Genomic DNA, 18,744 nt, shown 5'->3' with positions numbered 1-18,744 from the left:
TGTTGCCCAGGCTGGCCTCAAATTCCTGGGCTCAAGCGATCTGTCCACCTCAACCTCCCAAAGTGTTGGGATTACAGGCATGAGCCACCATGCCGAGCTCATTTTTTTTTTTTTTTTTTTGTAGAAATGGTGTCTCACTGTGTTACCCAGGCTAGTCTTGAACTCCTGGGCTAAAGCAGTCCCCCGCCTTGGCCTCCCAAAGTGCCAGAATGGTAGGCATGAGCCAGCACGCCCAGCCTGCTCTCACCTCTGCCCTGGGCTACTTCACCAGCCTCTGGTGGGCTCACTGCCTTTGCCTATGAACCCCCTGCCTTGTAGTCTGTTGCCAGAGCAGACCATGTCACTCCTCTGTTCAAGACCCTCCTTAGTCAAGGTCTCCAGTGGCCTCTCAGGGCACCATTTTTGCTCTGGCTTCACTCCTGTTGTCTCCCTGCCCTCTGCTCCAGCCATGGTGGCCTCTGTTCCTCAGGCATGCTTCTGCCTCAGGGCCTTTGAGCCTACTTTGGCCTATCCCTGAGAGCTTTTCCTTAGATGGCACATGGCTGGCTCCCTCGTCTCCTTCAGGCCTGTTGGCTACCCTGTGTGGAGTGACAGCCTCTGATGCTCCCCCACCCCCATTCGCTGCCTCCCTTCTCTGCATCACTTTATCTTCATCACCACCTGACATGTCCTGAATTTGACTGACTTTGTCATCTCCCCCTCTGAATTGTAAGCTTTACCAGTGCGGGGATGTAGCTTTTGTTTCCTGAGGTATACCCAGTGTCAAGGGCAGTGACTGGCACGCAGTAGGTGCCCATTCTTGCTGAGCTAATGGAGATGATTTTGTAGCGCTGGTGTTCTGTGAGTATATCATGTAGCCCAAAGGAGTCTGGATTCCTAGAGCATCAAATATAAACACAAAAACATATTCCAGAGCCAAATGCAAGTGAAGTTTTGATTCCCTCCAGCCTGGCTCCAGTTGAGAAATTGACAGTCACATGCAGCGGGCACTGTTAAATGTGGACATCCTGCCCTGCCAGTGGAGGCTGGGGTTTGAAGTGAGCCTTAGGAGGTGATGTGGATGTTGGCTCTCTCCTGGGAGCCCTCAGTCTCCAGCCTGGTTAGATTCATCCCAGTGTCTCTGGGAGTCCATCATCCATGGCACCTTGACAGGACTGGGCCCTTCCCAGGTGCTTGCACCAGTTCTGGGGAGGAGACTTGGCTGTGAGCATCCTTTAATTCCTTGTACAACCAACGAGTGTGAGGTGGGCCTTGCAGAGTAACTGAGCATCTCAGTGACGACACACTCACCAGGAAACAGAACGTGTGTTTTGGGTGTGAACAGTGTGCTGGCTTGCTCTGAAAAGAGGTAGATTTTGTGTTTAGTGAGCAGAAGTGTTCCTTAGCGGGAGAAGGGAGAATTCTTATAGTCGGCATTACATTTTCTTTTCTCTTGGTCAGTCCTCATCATGCTAGGAAGTGAGGGAGGGGACAAAGTTCGTCTCCTGCCTCACCTCATGGTGGTTTTCTTTCCTCAGAGGAATTTTGTGTGGCAGTCCGCGAAGCAGGAGGAGCAATGGCTGAGGCAGGGTGGTCTGGTTGGGAAGAGGCAATACCAGGTCCCGCCCCATCCTTCGTTTCTCCTCTTCTCTCCTGTTGATTTTAGGTGAAGAAGAGTAGATACTAGATTCCTAGCCCTTTCTAACGGGAATGTGTGACCTACTCATTTTACTTGGAAAGGTGAAAGGCCCTTGTTCAAACCTAGGTGGTGTGTTTTTTTTGAAGTTCTCATTCAGTGATTAAAGTATACAACTCAACTGCATTAAATTGGTTTTTAATTAAGTCTGATCCTGAATAGGAATTAGATGTAGCTTTGGTTTTATGAATACATTTTTATTTCCTTGGTAGTTCTAGGTATTTGTAGTAATTAGAAAGGAAAGTCTTAATTTTCAGAATAGTAATCACAGTGATTGAGGGGAGGAAGGAGTCAATACTGAAGAATAAATGAATTATTGAAACTCTTAATGAAAAGTCATATTGGTGATGTGTCAAAGGACTCTTGAAAGGTCAACTTTAGTCACTGCTCTGAAGCTCACCTAGTCTTTTCCTTCTTAAGTCACATCCCTCTTAAGCTGGAAGATCTGGAGACTTATTCTGTACAGTTTGATTTTTTAAAGGACTGCAGGTGGGCCGGGCATGGTGGCTTAGCCTGTAGTCCCAGCACTTTGGGAGGCTAAGGCGGGTGGATCACCTGAGGTCAGGAGTTCGAGACCAGCCTGGCCAACATGATGAAACCCCGTCTCTACTAAAAATACAAAAATTAGCTGGGCATGGTGGTACATGCCTGCAATCCCAGCTACTTGGGAGGCTGAGACAGGAGAATCGCTTGAACCAGGGAGGCGGAGGTTCACACCACTGTACTCCAGCCTGGGCAACAGAGTGAGACTCCATTTCAAAAAAGGAAAGAAAGACTTGAGGAGAGCATGGTGGCATAGCCACAGGACCATAAAGGGCTGTGGGTCCCACTGAGTCACTGCCCTGTCAGGTCAGGAGGTGACTGCCTGCCTTGACCCTGGCTCAAGTTACTTCCTGTCTGTGAAGGGAGCGATCCTGTGTGGGTGTGAGCGCTAGGAAGTGGCAGTAGTAACAGGGCTCCCTAACAGATTCTTCGGGCCTGAAAGATGCTTCTCCTCCAGGATCTGTGGTGCACGTTTTCCAAGGAAATGTGACACACGTTTTAAACTCTGTCAAGTAAAATATATACAGAAAAATGCACTATCATGGGTCTACACAATAAGTATCCACAAACTAAACATGCCTGTTTAACCAGCAGATCAAGAAATAGATTATTCCCGACCTCCCCAACCTCCCTTTGTGCCCAGCTTCCAGCTGCTGCCCATCCCTGGGCAGGGAATACCTGCTCTCTTCTTAATACCAGTGATTGATTTTGCTGTGTTTGAACTTGATGTAAATGGACTCGAACGGCATATGCTCTTTCATGTCTTTCACCCAACATTATGTGTAAGACTTGTCAGGTTGTTGGGGTAATTGTAGTTTGTTCATTCTCATTGTTGACTATTCCAGCATGTGAATATATGAGTTTATTCATGTTACTGTAGGTGGCTACTTGGAGAGTTTCCGGTTTGGGGCTATTATAAATAATACTTATGTGAACAGTCATGCCACAGACTTTTGGTGAATGTCTATACACATTTCCATTGGGTCAGTACACCTAGGAGTGGAATTGCAGGACCAGAAGGAGGTAGGTGCTCGGCTTTAAAAGAAAGTGCCAGACTTTTTGTCTGAAGTGCTTGTACTAATTTATACTCCCACCAACAGTATATGAATGAGACCTTGGAATATGTTATAAAGTGACTGATTCTAAAAGGGAACCAAAATGAATTTTGAGTTACCACTGATAATAAGAAATGACTCACTCATGCTGAAGTTCTCCACTGTCACGGAGATAGGATGTTTGGCTGACAGAATTTGTTAATCAAAGGTGGGCCTTTGCAAAGGGATTGTGAGAGGGTCAGATTTTATTGCCGATGAGCAGGTGATATTTCCTAATATAAACCTGAGTGGAAACGCAGCTCTTCTCGAAGGAGTTAATGGAAGGGAATTCAGCGAAGCTCATATCTTGAGATTGAATTCTTCATAAGAACTCTTCCCCCACAGAGCGAATTTCTTGAAAACAAAAGAACCAACAGTTGGGTACCAGACCTCATTTAGCTCTGGCCCATGCGTTTCTAATTAGAAGCTCTGCTAACCTCCAGGGGTTGGTGATGTCGGGATACTCCTTCAGGAGCCCTTCCTCCCTGGCCCACCTAGTCATGAAGAATGGTATATCCAGGTCCAGAGTTGGCAGTAGTCTCCCTGGCACAGCCAGCCTCCTGGCACATGGCAGCCATGTGCTCCCTTTTCTTTGAAGAGCATAGTTGGCTGGGATTTGGTTTGGCTGTTGGGGGTGACAACACTGGGTTTCTGGTGATAGGATAGGCTGAGTGGCCTGAACCAGTCTTCTAATTTGCTGGATGGCCTGGACAAGAGATAAATAACATTAGAAATACCTTCTGACAAGCCTAGAATGGAAGACACTGAGGCAGGCGGTGAAATGAGTGACCCAAGAGGATAAAGACAACCCTGAGGGCCTTTGGCGAAATGGGCAAACTCTTAAGTTCTGATAGCATCTCCAGGCACGGGGGCAGAGATTCATGCTGGCAGCATGATAGGAAACGGGCTCCCTGAGTTGGAACTGCAAGGGGCCATGACACCTTCAGGGAGAAGGGGAGTCAGAGGTAAGCCCATTCTCACCCTACAGGCAGGGTAGGGAGGGGCACATTCTGAGAAGTGGGTATCACAAGTTGTCCCTCATGCAGATCCCATGGCCTGAGTAGTGGGAAACTCCAAGCTGATTTGAAGATTCTTTATTTGAGAGTGGACCTGCACAGCTGGTGCTCCTGGGCCAGTCCAGGGGCGAGCAGATCTTTGAAGGACTGCACCTTTATCCTGGGCTCACCAAATCCCCAGGTGTAATTATCAAACGAAAGAGAACAGTCCATAGTTAGGAACAACTAAATGCCAAAGGATGAAAGCACTGAATGAGGACCAGCAGGAACAGATCTCAGAAAACGTAAGATAATGGACTTGTTGACGGAGATTTTAAAGGCCTTACTCAAACTAATAGGCAAGATTGAAAATATCTACGAGGAAGAGGAAACTATACAATGACCTAACAAATTTGAAAAAGGAACCAGGAACAACTTGTAGACATGAAAAGTTCATGTCTTTGTTATTAAATCTAACCGCTGGGTTTATTAGCAGATTACATAAAACTGAAGAAAGTGAATGAACTGGAAAAGTAGAGAAGAAGAAATATATACATTTTATCTTAGAGAATCATGTAGATGAATAATTTGTAAGACCAATTAAGATTCAGAAAGAGTAGATTCAGAAGTGTGTCTGATTGGGGTTCCAGGAGAGGAGCGAGGACAGAGCCAGTACTTGAAGAGCTAATGACTGAGAATTTTGCGGAATGCATAAGGCACCAAACCAAAACCCAGGCAGGATAAATAAAAATAAATCCACATGTAGACATTAGCGATATAGCAACTCGAGGGAAAAATTCAACAGCGAGAGTGAAAAGATCGTTTTAAGATAAAAACCCAAGATAGCTACTGACAGATCTTTGCTAAAGGAACTTCTCAAGGATATTCTTGGAAGGAAAGTGATGGGAAGGGGAAAAAGATATAACAAGCAATGATGAGTAAGGAAAGTGGTAAATATTTGGACAATTCTAAATACATTCAAAAGAATAATGTTGGAGAGGCTGAAACAAGGATAAGATTAAATACATCAAAACAGTAACATCTAAGTTGGAAGGGATAATAGAATTAATGGGGGGAGGGTAAAGATTTAACTTTGAATTTTGTGAGCGCTGTGTGTTACTTTTTTTTTTTTTTTAAAGGTAATTGCTAAAGAGTAGAAACAATGGAAAAAAAATAAGAAAGAGTCCTACACTACTGATTTTGATGCCAGCCAACCTTGTTACAAAACTTGACAAGAATAGTAGGAGGAAAGAAAACCGTCAGTCAGATCTAATACCTGAAAAGAAAATCCAAATCCAGCAGTATGTATGACTAAATCATTTTATCCTAGGAGTTCAAACCTGGTTTAACGTTTAAAAATAAGCTTATATTCACCTTCCACACCTACGGGTTATAGTAGAATAGTATGATTATCTTAATAAGTACAGATAAAGTATTTGATAAAATTCAACATGTACTTACGTAAACTAAGAATAAGAAGGCCACCTCTTTGACCTGATAAAGGATGTCTACAAAAAGGCTTAGCAAACCTCACACTAAAGAGAGAGACACCTAAATCTTTCCCTTCGATATGAGAAAAACAGAATACTTGCTGTCATTCCTTCTCTTCACTGTGTTGAAGGTCCTCCCCTGCCAAAAATTCAAGAAAAACTAAGCAGACAATAGGAAATTGGGAAGAAAGGAACAAAACTGCGATTCATATGCTTATATGTGTAGATTTTTTTTTTTTTAATCGACAGATATGTTACTAGAATTAGGCAAGTTGCTGTGGGGGAAAAAAATCACCCTCCTGGAATCAGTTACGTTTCTGTATACCAGCAACAAGCAGAAAATGAAACTTCAGAGCTACCTTTAGAGTGTGAAAACTCTGAAAAACTAAGAAGTAACTCTGAAAACATGTAAGACTCCATGGTGTGTATTATCTTCCATCTGGATACTTGGGGTGTTCTGTTTAGATCTGGTCCTTATAATGGTATACATTAGCACATATGATCCTGATAATGATATTGAGTAGATGATTGATTCATCACTTACCATATTTCATGTGGTGAGGTTTGATTGGATACAGTACAGATGAGACTGACCCCTGCTTTGGGGAGACAAATGTTTACCGCAGTAAGAACTCCCTTGTGGGCTAGCACATCTTAACTGTTCATGTCCATTTTGAGATATCAGTTCTTGATTCCTACAGCCTAGGCATGCTGTCTTCCTCAATAAGGTGAAGCCTGTAGGCTTCTTGGAAGTTCGCAGAAGATTCAGGTCTGTTTACCTACTTTCCAAAGACTGTTATTTGGAGAGACACCAAAAATTGTCAATTCTTTATTTTTTTCCCCTTCAGGCATAGAAATTGAATCTGAAATGGCTGATGAATAAGCAAAGGCTTATAATAGAATACATTTCTATTTTTAGTGTTTCAGCTCTTCTTTAAAATGAGTAACATTGTTTCTTTAAAATAGGAAGTCCATTATATGTATCCTCTTAGAAATGAAATAAATTTTTTCAGACTCTGTCTTTGTTACTGCATTTTCTCTTAGTTTCTTTGGGTTAAAAAAAATCAGAGATTACACTTAAAATTTTAGATCAACTGATCTGAAACCCACTTCTCCAACACGTAGAAACGTTACGTAGTTAGTAAGCACTCTTTACAACGCATAGTAGTGCATTCACAAGGTAGGGAAAGGGATGACCAGAGTTTATAAGCCAAGGTTGCGGAGAGTAAGACTGGGGCCTGCAGTGAGCTGACCCTGGAACACGGGTAGGGGTGCGGTATTATCTGTTGAAGTCATCTGAGTCTTTGGCTTTAACGTCCAGGGGGAATGGGATTTTGTCTGAGATTGGGAATGGGAACTGAGCCTTCTCTCACATCCCCCTGTAAGACTTGAACCCTTGAAGGGCTGTACCCTCAATGGGAGGGCAGACTAGAAGGAACACCTACCCAGTAGTAGCAAGGGGAGATGACAGGTAAGAATTTATCTGTTTTGTCCTGGGCAAGGGAGGCACAGTCTCCTGATAATTTGTAAGAGGAGACCATGCCTCCTGTAAAAGTTAGTCCCTGGCTGGTCTTCCTTGAGGGCCTAGTTGAAGCACAGATAAAACAACTCATTAGAGGCAGGCCCACAACTCAGCCCATTAAGGGTTGCCAGTGATAAAGCCCCACCAAAGATATAATATAAAATTACTATTAAAGGTAGAAAAGAAGACAATGAAAATAGAAAAGCCAGTCAGACTTAAAAAACAAATTGAATAACTCAAAGGACTGATTATAGAGCTGGTGAGATTCAGCTGAAGACTGGAGTGTAGGTCTAACGAGTTCTCCAAATGGTAGCACAAAGAGATTGAGGTCTAGTTAGGAGCTCTACCAGGAAGGAATTAGGGACCAGACCATTTTCCAAGAACTGAGTGGGCAAGGATTTTCCAGAATTGAAGAAAAACATAACTCCTCACACTCAGTACAGTGAACCTGAATAAGTTAAATACACACTTAAAAACATTTTGCTGAGTCCTTAGAACCCCAGAAATGGGCCTTAACAGTAATGAGAGATTAAAAAGATATTATAAGGGAATGACAAATAGACTGACAGTGTGTTTCTAAACATCCCATCAAGAAAAGGCTGGAAGACAAGTGAAATAATATCTTCAACGTGGTGAGAGAAAACTGTCAGCATGGAATTCTGTTCTCAGTTAATCCATGAAGGTGAAGTAAATTTTCTCAGGGCTTTAAGGACTGAGAAAGTTTATGAAGGAGAGATCCTTGCTGAAAGATCTACTCAAGGATGTACTTTGGCAAGACCCTAAAAAAAGGAATGAGATGCAAGAAGCAGTGATGAGCAGATGGCCAGCATTTGGGTAAACAAGCAAGTATCAGCTGTCCGGAATCAAACAACACTGACTAGTCCATATGTGTGTGTGATGGGGGCTCATGTCGCGGGGAAGGGCAGCAGACCTAAGACCTTGTAGGTGGTTCGACCACTGGGGAGGCAGCTGGAAACATCGTGAAATTCAGTCATGTATGGATGTTAGGAAGCTGTGTTAGCATCACAGCTTGTAGGATGAAGTGATAGCAGTACTTAGGGAGAAATTTATTGCCTTAAATATTTGCTGCAAGAAAAGAAAAAGGACTGAAAGTTAATAAATGGCCATGTCAGGAAGTTAGAAAAGACAGAATAAACCAATGGAAGGAGGGAGGAAGGAATAATGAATATTAATTTTATAGATTGGATCACAAACCCAACAGCTGGTCCCAGAATCATCAATGAAATTGATGTTGTTAAATTGTATTGAAATTGTTGAAAATCAGCACTCTAGCCACCCTTCCCCCTTTTAAAGAAAAGATCTCAGAACACTAATCCTGACAGTTTTATGGGCAAGTTCTTCCAGATCTACAAAGAATAGATAACCCTAACTTTACACAAACTATCCCAAAGAATAAGGGAAAAGGAATGATTTTTAGCTCATTCTGTGAGACTCAAGTGACTCTAATACCAAGATCAGACAACAGTCTGAGAATGACCTCTGATTGTTCTCATTTTAAAATACACATAGAAATCTCACATAAAAATGTGAACCAACCAAATCTAGTGATATATTAGAATCTCCATCAAGAAAACATTTATACCATAGAAACTTTATGAACTGGCATTAGACTGTGCATTACTGTAATTCCACATATTTCAGATTAAAGGAGAAAATGTCAACTGGTAAAGACAAAGCAATTGGTAAAATCCAATACTCAATTATATTAAAAAGATAACTAGGAATGTAAGACATGCTACTTAACCTGAGGAAAGATTTCTGCTGGAAACCTACAGTTGGTACAACACTGGTAGTAAAACATTAGAAGCAGTAACTTGGGAATGCCACAAGGCAGCTTATCGCACAGACTCTGCTCAGCACTGCATCAGAGTTCTCAGCCAGCTGTGTTAAGCCAAGAAAAAGAAATGAGATCATATGGTTTGGAAAGCAAGAAACAATACTGTCTTTTTTTCCACGGCTTTTTATTAAAAAAAAATCGGAAAGAATCAACAAACTCCTAGATTTTACAAGAGCATAGATGATAGCTGGGTAATTGATATATATGCAGAAATAAATTACTTTGCTGGTTGTCTATAGCTGGGGAATAGAAGAAGTAATTTACAAAAGATATTCTAACCATTAACAAAACAACATGTAAGACTTTTTTGGAGAAAATCATTAAAATCTTATAGAGGTATGGAGGAAAACTTTTTTTTTTTTAAGAGACAAGGTCTTGCTATGATGCTCAGGCTGGTGTTCAACTCCAAGGCTCAAGTGATCTCTTGCCTCTGCCCCAAGTAGCTCGAACTACAGACGTGAACCACTGCCTGGCTTCGAAGAAAACATTTAAATCAATGTAGTGCTCTAGCATACCATATTCATTGACAGATAGCTTCTATAGTTAGAAGTAGCAGTCCTTCCTACATTCATGTATAAACTCAGTGTGATTCAAATACAAATTCCAGTAGAAGTTTTGTAGGGGATGCTTAAGCTGAAAATGTGGTATTGATGTAGGGCATAAATATAACAGTGAAACAAAATGTAGAATCTAGAAGCAGATTCACTGAGTGGTACAGAGACGGCCATCTGAGTCTGTGGGGGAAGGAAAAGACCAGTCAGGAAATGGTGCTGGGTAATTAAACTGATGGGGAAAGTTTTATCACTGTTTCCTGTCACATACCAAAGTAAATTCCTGGTGATTGAAAACCTGACTTTGAAATGCAGTACCAAAGTCTTTTGAAGAAAATAGCATATAAACAGTAAAATGACTTCTGTCGCAATGGTTGTCTCCAGGAAGCGACCCTGAGTGGCTGGCATCAGGGGTATAAAGGAGATTTTTCACTCTGTATGGTAGACATGTCACGCTACAGTTTTGTGTGATAGCATACATTTTTAAAACCTAAAAGCAGGCCGGGCGCGGTGGCTCAAGCCTGTAATCCCAGCACTTTGGGAGGCCGAGACGGGTGGATCACGAGGTCAGGAGTTCGAGACCATCCTGGCTAACACGGTGAAACCCCGTCTCTACTAAAAATACAAAAAACTAGCCGGGTGAGGTGGCGGGCACCTGTAGTCCCAGCACTCAGGAGGCTGAGGCAGGAGAATGGTGTAAACCCGGGAGGCAGAGCTTGCAGTGAGCTGAGATCCGGCCACTGCACTCCAACCTGGGCGACAGAGCGAGACTCTGTCTCAAAAAAAAAAAAAAAAAAAAAAAACCTAAAAGCATAGGAGTATGGATAATAATTTGTGGTTCAGCTATGTAATATAGGAGTGAAAATAAATAAACCCCACCTTGGCCAATATGATGAAACCCCGTCTCTACTAAAAACTACAAAAATTAGCTGGGCATGGTGGCGCAGGCCTGTAATCCCAGCTACTCAAGAGGCTGAGGCACAAGAATGGCTTGAACCTGAGAGGCAGAGGTTGCAGTGAGCTAGGATCGTGCCACTGAGCTCCAGCCTGGGCAACAGAGAGAGACTTTGTCTCCAAAAAAAAAAAGAATAAACCAAAGCTGTGTGTATTTATATGAACAGATCTCACAAAGTTTAGTCAAAAAATGTTACCAAATAGCACCTAGAACAATGTCACTTACACAGCAATTACCAACACACAAAGCAACAGCTGTATTTTGTTTGTAGAGATACATGTAATAGAAGCATAAGCAGGTGGAAGTGGTAAGTGACCCATTCAGAGTGTTGTCCCCCTCTAGAAGGGAGATGGCATATATATACATATACACATGTGTGTCCCCCCCACATATATATACACACACACACACATACATATATATAAATATCTGAAGTGCGTGTGGCAAAATGTTAGGGTTTGGTAAACCTGGGTGGTAGGCTAATGGATGTTCATATTTTTCTTCTTAGTCTTTTGTATGAGTCATTTCATAATATTTTAAAAATTAGGAGCTGTTGATTCTGATGTAGCCATGTCTACTAGGGTCTCTGTTTTATTGTCATTCTGTTTTAGTTCTGTACCTTCCTACCAGGTCACCTTATGCTACGCCCAGGAAATGGATCTGGGGGTTTGCTTTCTTTGATAACCCCTACCCCACGGCTTCTCCAAGCTTCCACACAGGGTCCCCCGTGGAGCTGCTGCTTAATAATGAGACAGAGCCCTGGGAGCTGTGGAGGGTCCTTTCACAAAACCTACCAAAATCCCAGCTGCCAAATTGGACCCAACTGACTTGGCCGGGCCATGTGAATTAGCAAATTATCTTCTGTGTCTAAAGAGTTTGGGGCTTCCTCTTACTTTTGTTCCCCGAATCTTAAGAACAGAAGAAGAGCCGTTCTCTCGAGACCTTAGAGGTGGGCCAGAGAGTTCAGTGTGTTGAGCTCTGGGCAGCCTCCAACATCCTTCCCTCTTGGGGCCTTCATCTTTTTGTCTTACAGTCTGAGTATGTTGGCAATATCGTAGTCCCCCTTTATCTATGGTTTCACTCTTTGTGGTTTCAGTTACCGGCAGAAAGCTGTGGTCTGAAAATATTAAATGGAAAATTTCAGAAAGAAACTCTTTCTGAGTTTTAAGTTGCATGCCATTCTGAGTAGCGTCTTGCCCAGGGTGTGAACCATCCCGTGTGCAGTGGATTCACACCGTCTATGTTACCTGCCTGTGCGTCACTTGGTGGCCCTCTTGGCTCTCAGATCCACTGTCTGATATCACAGTGCGTATGTTTGAGTCACCCTTATTTTACTTAATCATTGCCCCAAAGTGCAGGAGTGGTGATGCTAGCATATGGTTATAATTGTTCTATTTTATTATTGTTAAATGTCGTACTGTGGCTAATTTCTAAATTAAATTTTATCATAGGTATGTAGGTATAGGGAAAAAAAATAGTGTATATAGGGTTCAGTATTACTGCAGTTTCAGACGCACTGGGGGTGTTGGGATGTTTCCCAGAAGATAAGGGAGGACCACTACAGCGAGTAAAAGTACGTATTTGACAGAAGTTTCTGGAATTGACAGAATATAGATCTCTGTGTCAGACCGTACAAGGTATGGGTGGGCACACATCTGCCCTAACTCTTTGGTACAATGGAGGAAGCCCTAGAAAAGGTTTCTGCTGGGGGCCTCTTATCATGGTGTGGATTTCAGGAGCAGAGCTCCCGGAATGCTGATTGTGAGAACCGAATTTGAGAGGCATCCCTGGCTTCATCATTTCTGTGAATCAGGGATCTCCCAGCATGATGTTTATGCCCCACCGAAGCTGACTCTGCAAAGCAGCAGAAAGGCTGTTTTTCATTTCGATTTCTTTGCTGTCCGTGGTGGTATTGCCTTAGCCTTAAATGTCTCAGTGTATTACTACTTAAGACTAGGGCTTTTCATTTTCTTGTGAAAGATTTCCTTTAAAAAATTCTAACTTGGAAATTAGTGGTGGGGATGTAATTTCTTTTTCTGCAAAAGTTGGGAAGACACATTTGTGCTGCTATAAAACATATATTTGTGTGCGTTGCAAAGGAAAAATATTCTCCCGAGTTTGCTTTTCTCGATTCTGGGTCCCAACAGAGAATATATTTTTGTATTCTGTGTTTGCCTGTGTTGAGTGAGATTAAAAGTTCATTTTCCAGCCTTGGCTTTTCTGCCAGAGTTTAGAAGTTGGAAACCACAAGGCTGCACAGAGCCCCACAGTCCTCGGCTGTGAACAGGCCCCGCTTTGTGCATGGACGTTCAGAACCTGCATCACGGTCTGCAACCAGTGCCAGCCGCGACTCCGTGGAGACCACCTCTCGAGCACATGGTTGTTGGGAAACCATTTGGGGTTTACGGAGCCTCGGTGAGGGTGACCCAGGCCCCGAATGTTCGTTTCTCTAGAGAAGGGGAGTGTTTTAGAGGATTTTTTTATTTTTTTTTAATAGAGATGAGGTCTCACTATGTTGCCTGGGTTGGCCTTGAACTCCAGAGCTCAAGCGATCCTCCCGCCTCAGCTTCCCAAAGTGCTGAGATCACAGGCTTGTACCACCACGCCTGGCCTTAGGATTTTTGAATGTAGTGATTATAATGTGGTGTCCATTTTGGCAGAGTTCTGAGAAATCTTGTAAGTACTCAGAGGAGTTTTGGTTGGTGGGTACCTGCCAAAAAGTGAGGGTTGACTGTACCATGTTCCAGACCTTCTTGTCCCCATCCTCCTACCCACTGAATCCATGCACAGCTGAGCAGGGTGTGATTTCCTTTTTAACACCCAGCTTGAGAGTGTGTTCTCGGAAGGCCAGTTCCTGGTAGTTTCCCTCGATGATCAAACGTGAGAGTGCCCTGGCTGTGGATCACACTGCTACTGCCCACAGCCAGAGGTCAGAACTCATTTGGAAACATAAATGCCGCCTGACCCAGGATTCAAAGGCCTCCAGGAGCTCCCCTAAGACTTTGTTTGTAGAGGTTAAGACTGGAATGAAAAGTGTGACTTGGTCCCTCTCAGTGCAGAGTGACAGTGTGGGAGAAATGTGTTGCCACGTGGCTGATAGAGTTGTCCCCAGGGAGAGCATATGCTGGGAAGTTTTCTTGTCATGAGTGTTTTAAACCCTCTTCCTGCAAAAGTCTTAGAAAGGCCAAAGTAATGTATTCCTCCTGTGATGAGAGTGGGAGTGATTTTTTTTTTTTTTTTTTAAGACGGAGTCTTCGCTCTGTCGCCCAGCCTGGAGTGCAGTGGCGCGATCTCGGCTCACTGCAAACTCCGCTTCCCAGGTTCACGCCATTCTCCTGCCTCAGCTTCTCGAGTAGCTGGGACTACAGGCGCCCGCCGCCACACCCGGCTAAGTTTTTTGTATTTTTTAGTAGAGTCGGGGTTTCACCATGTTAGCCAGGATGGTCTCAATCTCCTGACCTCGTGATCTGCCAGCCTCGGCCTCCGAAAGTGCTGGGATTACAGGCGTGAGCCACTGCACCCGGCCGAGAGTGATTTGCCTTAGAACACGACGCCAAGACGTTGAAAACAGTCTCCCTTCTCAGTCCCTTCTTTAAAATGCCCTCATGTCAAATTTGCATTTGATTCCTACTCTGTTTCCCTCCTCTGTATCCACTCAAGAGGAGTGGGGATCTCAGTTTCTTAGGAGAAGAATCTCAATATCTGAGCCACTAAGCAGCCTGGACCCAGCCTCCCACAGCAGCTAGAGGTTTTGCAGGGCAATGTTGGGGGAGGCCTGTCCACTTCCCCTCCTCTCCTCTTCCACCTCTTTCTACTTCCCCTTACCCACCCCTTCTTACCCTTGTGTTCTCTTTGCTCATTCCATCGATCTTCGTTAGAGGGACTCGGGACTCAGTTGAATATATCCAAATACATACACCTCCTGGAGTTCCTCAGTGAAGTGGAACTTAGCCTGGGCTGTGGCAGGAAGGTATATGAACCTGGTTGCCTCTGACCCATTGGACCTTGGTCCATAGGCAGTGAGAACCGTGTTGTTCGTCCTCACGGTTTGGGGAGCGTTGTCTGACAGAGCGCCTGGTGACACTGTCTCCTCACCCTCTGTGCACCTTCTGGATGTGAAATTCCAAATCTGGCATCTTCTGGGCCTCCTAAGACTGATTCTTCCTGTTTCCCAACATGCAAATTGCAGGCTCCATAACTCCTCAGGAGCTGTTGCTGGCAAAAGCTGAATTCTTGAACACGTTTCAGGATTGTAATGCAGAAGTTTTTATCTCTGATCCTGGTTAGCGGCATTTATTGGCACTGGGGAAGAGGGAAGCAACAGAGTGGAGCTAGCACACTGTGGGCCTGCTGGCTAAAATGCATGTGGCTGAAAGCCTGCAGATGTGTTTGGTTTGGTTCACATACTTTTTAAATCAGTCAATTTCACATTGAGAGAAAAAATATTAAAAAGATATCTGGCCTAACATGAAAAATCAAAACATCTCCCAACTCAGCAATGACATTTCTAGGGCAGTCGGCCATGACAGAGTGTCACTGCCTAATTTTAGGTGGGGGCAGGTGTTTTTGCTCCGGTCTCCACCACTGCCCATGGTCTCACACCTGGCCTGCGTTTGTGCTCCGGCGCATCTTTGACTTTGTGGTGGGGAGCATCTTGCATGGGGGTCCTGGCTGCGGAGGCTCCTGGGCGTGTGTGCTACAGAGGTAGACCTGCACTCTGCTCTGAGTCTACTGCTGCTTTGTGTGGGGACTGCTCCTGCCTTGGGTATGAATCGCTCACTCCTAAAGAGGAGCAGGAGAGAATGTGGGACATCAGAGAGTGCCTGGGTTTGTTTCTCCTCTGAATTTATTAGTCTGAAGAAAGAATTAGTGAAACCTGAAGTTTGATGCCTTGATTGAATGCCTTGATTTCTGTTGAATGCCTCGATTTCTACAAATAGTAACCTCTGTGTGTATTTGACAGGTGAAAGGAAAGCAAGCCAGGATGGATATTTACGACACTCAAACCTTGGGAGTTGTGGTCTTTGGAGGATTCATGGTTGTTTCTGCCATTGGCATCTTCCTGGTGTCGACTTTCTCCATGAAGGAAACGTCGTATGAAGAAGCCCTAGCCAACCAGCGCAAGGAGATGGCGAAAACTCACCACCAGAAAGTAGAGAAGAAAAAGAAGGAGAAAACAGTGGAGAAGAAAGGAAAGACCAAGAAAAAGGAAGAGAAGCCTAATGGGAAGATACCTGATCACGATCCGGCTCCCAATGTGACTGTCCTCCTCCGAGAACCAGTGCGGGCTCCTGCTGTGGCTGTGGCTCCAGCCCCAGTCCAGCCCCCCATTATCATTGCTCCTGTCGCCACAGTTCCAGCCACGCCCCAGGAGAAGCTGGCCTCCTCTCCCAAGGACAAAAAGAAGAAGGAGAAAAAAGTGGCAAAAGTGGAACCAGCTGTCAGCTCTGTAGTGAATTCCATCCAGGTTCTCACTTCGAAGGCTGCCATCTTAGAAACTGCTCCCAAGGAGGTGCCAATGGTGGTGGTGCCCCCAGTGGGTGCCAAGGGCAACACACCAGCCACTGGCACTGCTCAGGGCAAAAAGGCGGAGGGGGCTCAGAACCAAAGCAAAAAGACAGAAGGAGCCCCAAATCAGGGCAGAAAGGCAGAGGGAACCCCAAACCAGGGCAAAAAGACAGAGGGAACCCCAAACCAAGGGAAGAAGGCAGAGGGAACCCCAAACCAAGGCAAAAAGGCAGAAGGAACTCCAAACCAAGGCAAAAAGGTGGAGGGGGCCCAGAACCAGGGTAAAAAGGTAGATACAACCCCAAACCAGGGGAAAAAGGCAGAGGGGACCACAAGCCAGGGCAAAAAGGCTGAGGGGGCTCAGAACCAGGCCAGAAAGTTAGAAGGGGCCCAGAACCAGGGCAAAAAGGCAGAGGGGGCCCAGAATCAGGGCAAAAAGGGAGAGGGGTCCCAGAACCAGGGCAAGAAGGCTGAGGGGGCCCAGAACCAGGGCAAAAAGGCAGAGGGGGCCCAGAACCAGGGCAAAAAGGGAGAGGGGTCCCAGAACCAGGGCAAGAAGGCCGAGGGGGCCCAGAGTCAGGGCAAGAAGGCCGAGGGGGCCCAGAACCAGGGCAAGAAGGCTGAGGGGGCCCAGAACCAGGGCAAGAAGGCTGAGGGGGCCCAGAACCAGGGCAAAAAAGCAGAGGGGGCTCAGAACCAGGGCAAAAAGACCGAGGGGGCCCAGAACCAGGGTAAAAAGACCGAGGGGGCCCAGAACCAGGGTAAAAAGACCGAGGGGGCCCAGAACCAGGGTAAAAAAGCAGAGGGGGCTCAGAACCAGGGTAAAAAGACCGAGGGGGCCCAGAACCAGGGTAAAAAGACCGAGGGGGCCCAGAACCAGGGCAAGAAGGCTGAGGGGGCCCAGAACCAGGGCAAGAAGGCTGAGGGGGCCCAGAACCAGGGCAAGAAGGCCGAGGGGGCCCAGAACCAGGGCAAGAAGGCCGAGGGGGCCCAGAACCAGGGCCAAAAAGGAGAGGGAGCCCAGAATCAGGGTAAAAAGACAGAAGGGGCTCAGGGCAAAAAGGCAGAAGGGAGTCCCAACCAAGGCAAAAAAGGAGACGGAGCTCCCAACCAGGGCAAAAAGGCAGATTCGGTTGCTAATCAGGGCACAAGGGTAGAGGGTGTTACAAACCAGGGGAAGAAAACAGAAGGGTCCCCCAGTCAAGGCAAAAAGGCAGACGCAGCTGCCAATCAGGGTAAAAAGACAGAGTCAGCTTCTGTCCAGGGCAGAAATACAGATGTGGCCCAGAGCCCAGAGGCACTGAAACAAGAGGCTCCTGCCAAGAAGAAGTCTGGTTCAAAGAAAAAAGGTGAGCCTGGTAAGTAACTGATTTCTTTATGAACTTAGAAGGAAAGGCTGTTTTTAAATGACTTGTGGATTCTCTTGGGGAGTACCACCTGTATCAGTCAGCAATTGTCATAATAAGGCTGCATAACAAACATTCAAAAAAAATTCAGTGGCCTTCAACAGCGGTCATTTATTGTTGCTCATGCTTCTGGAGGTTAGCAGATGTGAGCTTTCTCGGATGGTGGCTCTGCCTCAATCTGATTTTAACTGGGTTGGTGACTCTGCTACAGGTTGAGCTCAGGTCAGTTCCGTGTGTGGTCCTTCTGGGGCCCTCCAGGGCAGAGGCCCTTCATGGTTACAGCAGAGGCACAAAAGGGCATTTCAAGGCAGCGTTTCGTTGACCAGAACAAGTGATGTGTCTGAACCTGAGTCAAGGGGCAGGGAGTCCACTGTGTCCAGGGAGAAGGGACTGCAAGGTGATGTGAGAAAGGAGAGGTGAGTGAGCAGTAGGTCCATGTCTTGGCATGTCTTAAACATATGGGAGCACAAGGACAGGTAAGGAATTAGGAGCAGTAATTCCATCCACCACACAGTCTAGAAGAGTTCTGTGTGTTGGCAAGTCTTTCTTAACTGTCTGGCTGTGTGCTGTCAGCCTGTTCCGTGTTCTTGCCTCACCTGATGCTTTTGTGCAGCCTGAGTCGTGTATCTGTGCTTGCTGAGTGAATGACGGTAGGAAGGTGTTATTAAGGAGCAGTTGCATTCTTTCCCCCTCTGCCTTCCCCTTCCCCTGCCCCACCCTAGTCATTTAGTAAAGCATTATAGAGCATTAACATAGACACTGGATTACATAGATACGTGATCATACGGAGCACTGGTTTACCTTTATCTTCGTGTATATCACTGTAGAAATTGGTCCAGGGAGTTCCTGTTTCATGTTTGTCATTCATTCAATTTTACTTATCTCTCCTCTCCTCTCCTTTTCTTTTCTTGTTTTTAAATAGCCACTAGCTGATTTGGAAAAATAATTGCATTTGTGTTGACAAAAGGTATCTTAGAAGATGTGAAATGTTTGGACCAGTGTCGGGTTGCACAGGCCCTGTGTCTTTAGCTGGGCTTCCCTATCTTGCCTCTGTCAGGCTATTACCTTCCTGGGGTTTCCTCCTTCTCCTGCTGTTTTTGTTGGGCCATTTGCTAGGACAGCAGCCCCCTGCTCCGTGTGAGAGGCC

At 45.2% G+C, this 18,744-nt stretch overlaps 1 protein-coding gene across 3 annotated transcripts in view; it reads left to right on the top strand.

Annotated features, from left to right (window-relative positions):
• The window catches only part of RRBP1 (ribosome binding protein 1), a 67,197-nt gene that overhangs the window by 3,941 nt on the left and 44,512 nt on the right, over positions 1–18,744 (top strand). The window contains exons 2-3 of one of the 3 annotated variants that reach the window (XM_011962832.1): positions 15,647–16,195; positions 17,456–17,540. The exons of 1 other annotated variant lie outside the window; for it this stretch is intronic. In XM_011962832.1, coding sequence (XP_011818222.1) covers positions 15,668–16,195; positions 17,456–17,540 — 613 coding nt within the window. In that variant the 5' untranslated portion in view covers positions 15,647–15,667. Of the gene's footprint in view, positions 1–15,646; positions 17,550–18,744 lie in introns of all 3 variants that reach the window. One more of the 3 variants, XM_011962824.1, reaches the window with a different exon arrangement.

Source organism: Colobus angolensis, unplaced genomic scaffold (assembly GCF_000951035.1).
Source record: "Colobus angolensis palliatus isolate OR3802 unplaced genomic scaffold, Cang.pa_1.0 Scaffold117, whole genome shotgun sequence".
NCBI classification, from domain to species: domain Eukaryota; kingdom Metazoa; phylum Chordata; class Mammalia; order Primates; family Cercopithecidae; genus Colobus; species Colobus angolensis.
The sequence above is the reverse complement of the archived record's forward strand: the minus strand, read 5'-3'. Positions and strand labels throughout refer to the sequence as shown.